Source organism: Eimeria acervulina, genomic scaffold, assembly GCF_000499425.1.
Source record: "Eimeria acervulina Houghton genomic scaffold, Eah_scaff424, whole genome shotgun sequence".
NCBI lineage: Eukaryota > Apicomplexa > Conoidasida > Eucoccidiorida > Eimeriidae > Eimeria > Eimeria acervulina.
Genome location: NW_013549816.1, coordinates 21,768 through 28,814, shown reverse-complemented (window position 1 = coordinate 28,814; position 7,047 = coordinate 21,768). Strand labels below are relative to the sequence as shown.

The following is a 7,047-nucleotide window of genomic DNA, read 5'->3' as shown; positions in this document are numbered from 1 at the left end:
GCAGATATATATATATATATATGTATATATATATATATATATATATATATACGGCGCCAACAGCAGAAGACAAGAAACAGGCATAAACAACGAAACAAAACAGAGCGAACAAAGAAAAGCAGACAGAAAAAAGAATAGAGGAAGAAGAGACAAAGAAAAAGAAGAGAAAAAGAAAAAGAAGAGACAGCAGTAGCAGCAAAGAAACAAAAGACGAAAATAAATAAAAAAAGAAAAGAAACAAAAGACAACAGGAAAAACCAAGAAAAGAGACAAGAGACAAAACAACAAAAAGAAACAAAAGAAAAAAGAAAAGAAATAAATAAAAATTAAAATAAAAACTAAAATAATAAAGAGGCATTTAATAAGGAAGAAGAGAGACGACAAAACAATAAAAGAGACAAAACAATAAAAGTAGAAACAAAAGAAGAAAGAAGAAAAGAAATAAATAAATAAAAATAAATTAATAAAAATAATAAATAATAATTTACTCTTTCTGAGACCTCCCAACCCTCAACCACCGGAAACTCCAAAATTTGCTCCAAGAGAGACAACTGAGTTGCTTCCCCTGCAAACAATCACAAGGGTTTAGGGTTTAGGGTTTAGGGTTTAGGGTTTAGGGTTTAGGGTTTGGGAAGACGGCGCATTTAGGATTCGTTTGCCACCACCTGGGGTTTAGGGTTTGGGGTTTAGGGTTTAGGGTTGAAGGGAGAAACCCATATGTTGCAAACCAAACCCTAAACCCTAAACCCTAAACCCTAAACCCTAATTTCGCATAAGCCCTAAGCCGTATTCGTAAACACTCATCCCCAGCACCCCCCTCAAGGCCCAGCTACCTCTACGCCCTCCTAAACCCTAAACCCTAAACCCTAAACCCTTGGAATGATGAGTGTGCTTGCCTAGGGTGTCTGGGATGGAGAGGATGAGGAAATCTGTTTGTTGAAGACTCGCGCATGTAGCTGATAGACCTAGGGTTTGAGATGAAGAAGCGTATATTGCATTATTAGCTATTGTCTCTCTTAAAAGCAAACAAATTCTACTTGTTGTCTTCTGTCCCTCTGTTGTCATCAAAAAAGAAGAAAAAGATAAATCAAATGAAGACACAGAAGAACGAGGACTCCGCAAATGTAATATTACTTCAGCTGTACAGACACCCCACACACACACACAAATTCATATATAAATATATATATATATATATATTTATATAATTGATATATGTATATATATATATATACATCTATATATATATATGCAAATAAATATACATAGGCATATGAATATCCGTAGAAAAAGACGTATACATATGTATCTATTATATATTATATATTATATATATTATATATATTATATATATTATATATTATATATTATATATATTATAGTATATATATTATGTATGAAACAGCTAGGAGATAAAAAGAAGAAAAAAAAAGAGAAGAACGACAAGAGAGACACGCAGCAGACAACCAAGAGACAAAGAGGAGAGACAGAAGAAGAGACAAAGAGAGACAGAAGAAGAGACAAAGAGAGACAGAAGAAGAGATAAAGGGTGTTTAAGAAGGAGACAACAGCAATACACCAAAAGAGCAAGGGCTTGCGGTGAAGTGCAGCAGAGACATGCAGAAATAAACAGACACCCAAACCCTAAACCCTAAACCCTAAACCCTAAGCCTTTCAAGCGGAGAGACATCCACACGAAAGAGACAGAGAAAACCCCTGAAATAAACGAGCAAGGCCCTATACCTCTTTCCAAGGGTTTAGGGTCTACACAGTAAGGCCTAAAGCCTAGGGTTTAGGGTTTAGGGTTTAGGGTTTACGATCGTCATGTGGGTAGTTGTTTCGGTATTCATTGAGCTGCGCATAAATAAGTTTAGCCTCTTCCGCTTTCGCCTTTGTCCTGCTGCTGCTGCTGGTGCTGCTGCTGCTGCTGCTGCTGCTGCTGCTGCTGCTGGTTAGCATATTATTAACTGCTACTTCCTCAAATGTGAAGGAGACAACAGAGCCTCTACTAACTCTTAAAGAGACATGCACTGTATCTTCTCCTATATTTTTAAACAACATCCTCCTCACAGAAAACCCTGAAGAGCTTATTTCAGGTGTATCTTCTTTATAAAGATATATCGGCCCCTCTAAACAAGCAGATGACAAGTACTGCGCATCTACAAGCAAATCTCCTACGTGTAGCTCGCAGGCTTCCTTGCTGCTGCTGCTGCTGCTGCTGCTGCTGGGGCTACAAGTGGTAGTTGTTGTTGCTTCCGTTGGTTCTGCTGTTGTAGTCGTAGTAGAAGTAGGGTCCTCGGCTGTGCCGCCGTTGCTGCTGCTGCTGCTGTCGCTGCTGTCGCTGCTGTCACCCATACCGTTGCTGCTGTCTTCGCTGCCGATATCGGCATTGATACTGTCGCCGCCAACGCTGCTGCTGCTGTCGCTAGCAGTGTTGCTGCCACCAGTGCTGCTGCTGCCACCATCGCTGCTGCTGCTGCTGCCACCATCGCTGCTGCTGCTGCTGCCGCTGCTGCTGCTGCCACCACCGCTGCTGCTGCTGCCGCTGCTGCTGCCGCTGTCTATAATACCTCCTACTCCAGGTCCTTCAGTTTCAGGAGGCGTTGAATTCCAATCAGGTGGATAATGAAGAGGGGGTGAATGTTCAGCAGCAAGAAGTTTGTCTGCTGCTGCATGCAGAGATGCCTCTCCTTCTGAGGATAATGAAGCTGCTGGGTTGTTATACACTGTAGAAAAACTATAGAGCTCGTTCAGAGAATGATATGCACCATTAGGAGCCGTATTACCCCTTCCTGCTGCTGTTGCTGCTGCTGCTGCTGCTGTTGCTGCTCTTGCTGTTTCTGCTGCTGCTCCTTTTCCATCTGCTGCTGCTGCTGTTTTTGCTGTTTCTGTTGTTGCTGATGCTACTGCAGATGGTGCTGCAGCTGCTGTAGTTGCTGCTAAGTGAGTGTGTTGAGTAAGAATAAATGAAGAGGAGTCAACAGAGTCCGAAGAAGGCAGCAAATCATCGCGAAAAGATTTCTTGCTATCTTCATCGGCTACCCCTTTAGGAGATGTTAAAGGAGGGGAGCTCCTCCTATTGGCTTTTAAAGCTAATACATCTTTAGGAAGAAGATAAACAATGAAGAGGTACAAGAGCAGCCGCCTAAAGGAAGGAAACGCGGGAGGAAAACGATAGAAAAACATTGGGATACGTTTTGTTTTTGTGTGAATAATAGTCTTTTAGGGTTTATTAGGGTTTTTTAAAGCTTAAAATTGAAAGAAAAAGCAAAGATAACATTCAAATAAAGAACATTTGATATCGTCGAGCAGAACAGAAACAGAGAGGAAAGCCGAAAGAAATCGAGGTGTCTATACACCTCAAGACCGCTACATAACAAACGCCTGAAGGGAAAACCAAACAAAATAAACATCAGATCGTAGAATAATGAATTCTAAGATTTCAAATAAAGACCCGAAGCTGCAATCAATTCATGAATTCACAAATGAAGTGTACATACACTTGAATGTTGGAGGCGTAAAGAGGCTGAAAATTGGCAGTGGCAAGGAAAGCGGAACATAAACACAAACCCTAAACCCTAAACCCTAAATTAAGGGTTTCTCTAAATATAAAAGGAAGAAAAAAGATAAAGTTTCAGCGCTGCACGCCGTTGCACGGGTTCGACGATTTGGAGTTTAAAGTTTAGAGTTTAGGGTTTAGGGTTTAGGGTTTAGGGTTTGCGATGCCTAGCTACGACGATGGACCATTGCCCTTATACAGCATCGACGCTTTTCGGAGTTTCATTTAGAAGAGAATATATTTCTTCTTTTATTTTTATTTTAGGTGCGATTGCTAAATATTTATTAATTACGGTTTAGGGTTTAGGGTTTAGGGTTTTTCTACCAAAGTTAAGCGGGCAGTGTCGTGTGCGGAAACGGCTCTAGGGTTTAGGGTTTGTGCAGGGCTGTGTGCCTCCAATTCGAAGCTTAAAAACCCCCAAAACATCGCTGATATACTCGTTAGAATGTTATTCACAGCTAACTCTTTCAAAATGAAGGGTTTAGGGTTTTAGGGTTTAGGGTTTAGGGTCTAGGGTGCAGAGCCATGTGTCTTACTTCCGCTACTGCTTCGCAGCGTACCGCCACGAGGGTTTAGGGTTTATCAGCGGTTTCCGCTCAATAAATTAGAATAAGGGTTTTAGGGTTTTAGGGTTTAGGGTTTGTTCTTGGAGTCTTAAGGGTTTGCTGCTGAGGGTTTAGGGTTTAGGGTTTGGAGGGTTGGCGGTCATAATGGAGGGTATATCCTAGCGGCTTTGTTTGCTTGATAATTTATTATTGTGTTGATTTATTTTGTTTTATTTGATAATTTTGTTTGTTTATTTTATTGCTGTTTTATTTTTTCTTTATTTATATTTCTTTTTATATATCTTTTACCCTTCTTTAACAACCGCCTCCTGCTGTCTCCTCAGCTTTTTGTTGTTTTTCTGTCTCCTTTTGTTTTTCTTCTTCTGTCTCCTTCTCTTTGTTATTCTTTCTCTCTCTCTCTTTGATTCGCTGTTTGTCTTTCTTATACACACGCATATATACATATATACATATATGTACGGATACTATATATAATATATATATATTATATATACACATGCACATATATATATATATATAAACATACAAATTTGCTCATATATACACTTTGTTCATTTTTTGTGTATTTGTTTGCCTTTGTTTGTTCATCCGCCTAAATATATATTTTTATAATTTGTTTTTGTTTGTTTGCTCGGCTTTGTTTGTTTTGTTTGTTTGCATCTCCTTCTGTTTCTTTTTCTTTTGTGGTGTATATGCACCAATAGACCCCAAAAGTTTATCTTTCGCTGTCTAGGGTTTAGGGTTTAGGGTTTAGCGCTATCAAAGGATGACAGCGAAAGTTTCTTTTATTCTCCAGTCTCTCTTCAAACAGTTAAACCCTCGACAAACCCTCTCCTAGGGTTTAGGGTTTAGGATTGCAAAGGTAGGGTTTAGTCTAATCGCAGAGTATAAAATACAAGGGTTTAGAGTTTACAAAATGAGGGTGTAGGGTCTAGGGTTTACAAAACAAGGGTTTAGGGTTTAGGGTTTAGGTCAGCCGAACATCCTGGAGTATATCTTTTTCTGCTGCTCTTTCTCTGCCCTTAATCGCGCTTCGAGCCTCTCCTTCAGCTGAAGAAAAACACCCCACCAAACCCTAAACCCTAAACCCTAAACCCTAAACCCTCACAGATGCCTCCATTCGCCAAAACCCTAAACCCTAAACCCTAAACACTAAACCCTCCCTACCTTCAAGAAATCCGCATCCTCAGGAACTATTTTCAGAGCTTTCTTTACATCCGCCTGCTCACAAACAACGCTACCCAACCCAAACCATAAACCCTAAACCCTAAACCCCAGGCACTGCTAAACGGTAAACCCTAAACCCTAAACGCTCACCAGGCCGTTGTTGTATTCTTTCAGCCTCTCGTTGGCCACCGCCCGGCGATAAAGGGCCTTCAAGCACTGATCGCTGCGCCGCACCAGACCCTAAACCCTAAACCCTAAACTCTAAACCCCAAACCCTTGGCCATTTACATCGTAACGCCTGCACGTCTGCAATTGCCGAATTAATTTTTTAAACTCCTAAACCCTAAACCCTCCACAAAGACCTAAACCCTAAACCCTGTAGCTCTGTAGCCTATATTATGAAAATCCCGCAAACCCTAAACCCTAAACCCTAAACCCTACCCGTTACCCCCTACCCCTCATCCCGTCACCCGTACACGCTCTCGCCCCCAACCCAAACCCTAAACCCTAAACCCTAAACCCTAAACCCTAAACCCTAAACTTACTCTATTTCAAGCGCAGCATCGCAGCTAGCGATTGCTTTCTTTGCAAAGGGCTCACATGTCGGAGCTTTAAGATCTGTGCCGGCTAGCTTTAGATATGCTTGGGATAAGTTGAGCTGTAGAGATAGCTTAAGGGTTTTGATTTCTTCTTCATCTTGAGGAGACAAATCATAGACCTTTGCTAAATACTGCAGACCCTTGATGTACCGCTGCACCGCCAACTCAATGTTCCCGTCTGCAACCACAAACCACAAACCCTAAACCCTAAACTCTAAACCCTAAACCTTAAATGCGATGTGAATCACACTCGGAAAAGGACGGGGAACAAACCCTAAACCCTAAACCCTAAACCCTAGAGCGTATTGCTTAAAGATTGTACTACCTTAGTTTGGATGACGAGAGAGGTCGCGGAAAGGGTAGATCGAAGGGTTAGGGTTTAGGGTTTAGGGTTTAGGGTTTGTTGTACCTTTGAAGAGTTCGTTTGCTTCTTCTTTGTTTTTCTTCGCTCGTTTGATGCACTGAGAGTTTGGAAGTTTAATATCCATATCTTCACCCCCTCCAGCAGCAGCAGCAGCAGCAGCAGCAGCAGCAGCAGCAGCTTGAATTTCACCTTCTTTTTGCTTCTTCTCCTCCTCTACAGCATCAAAATACTCTTTACAATCTCTTTGGAGTGTCTCCTCAACTTTTTGAAGTGCAGCAGCATACTCACTCTCTGCTGCTGCTTCATTATCTAACAACCATTCTTCTGTTTGCTGCAGCAGCTGCTGCACTTGCTGCTGCAGCAAACAAGACCCCCTTGCTTCTCTTGCTGCTGCTCTTATCTCTAATAAATATGCTTCAAGTTTATTTCTCGCTCCCAGCCTCCTCATCTCCTTGGACTCTAATAACAATAACCCTTCATCCACTTCTTTTAAACGCTGCACACAAATAAACCCTAAACCCTAAACCCTAAACCCTAAACCCTAGACTCCAAAGTCTCCAAGCAAACACCAACAAAAAACAACCGCCTTGATAGATATTAGTATCTAGCGGGTGAATCAATCAACTAGCTAGCTAGCTATCTAGCTAGCTAGCTAGCCAATGATATGCCTATCTATCAATCTAGCTAGCTAGCCAGCTAGCTAACTGAATGCAGGGCTTATCCAGCTATATAGCTGAAGGTTCATCTACACAGCTAGCTAGCTAGCTAGTTAAAAAAGAGACGCCTGCCTAG

General features: G+C 41.4%; 2 protein-coding genes across 2 annotated transcripts in view; both read right to left on the bottom strand.

Moving 5' to 3' along the window:
* Window positions 1–1,806: 1,806 nt before the first annotated feature.
* EAH_00037950 (hypothetical protein) lies at window positions 1,807–3,186 on the bottom strand (the record flags this gene model as incomplete). Its single annotated transcript, XM_013395500.1, has 1 exon — window positions 1,807–3,186. One exon carries the CDS (start codon window positions 3,184–3,186, stop codon window positions 1,807–1,809), a length of 1,380 nt encoding a protein of 459 aa, XP_013250954.1.
* Window positions 3,187–5,097: 1,911 nt separating this feature from the next.
* EAH_00037940 (DnaK family domain containing protein, putative) overlaps window positions 5,098–7,047 on the bottom strand; it is a gene marked incomplete at both ends in the record, with an annotated part of 6,403 nt that continues 4,453 nt past the window's right edge. The window contains 5 exons of the mRNA XM_013395499.1: window positions 5,098–5,175; window positions 5,293–5,346; window positions 5,443–5,515; window positions 5,838–6,069; window positions 6,301–6,751. Coding sequence (XP_013250953.1) covers window positions 5,098–5,175; window positions 5,293–5,346; window positions 5,443–5,515; window positions 5,838–6,069; window positions 6,301–6,751 — 888 coding nt within the window. The remainder of the gene's footprint in view (window positions 5,176–5,292; window positions 5,347–5,442; window positions 5,516–5,837; window positions 6,070–6,300; window positions 6,752–7,047) is intronic.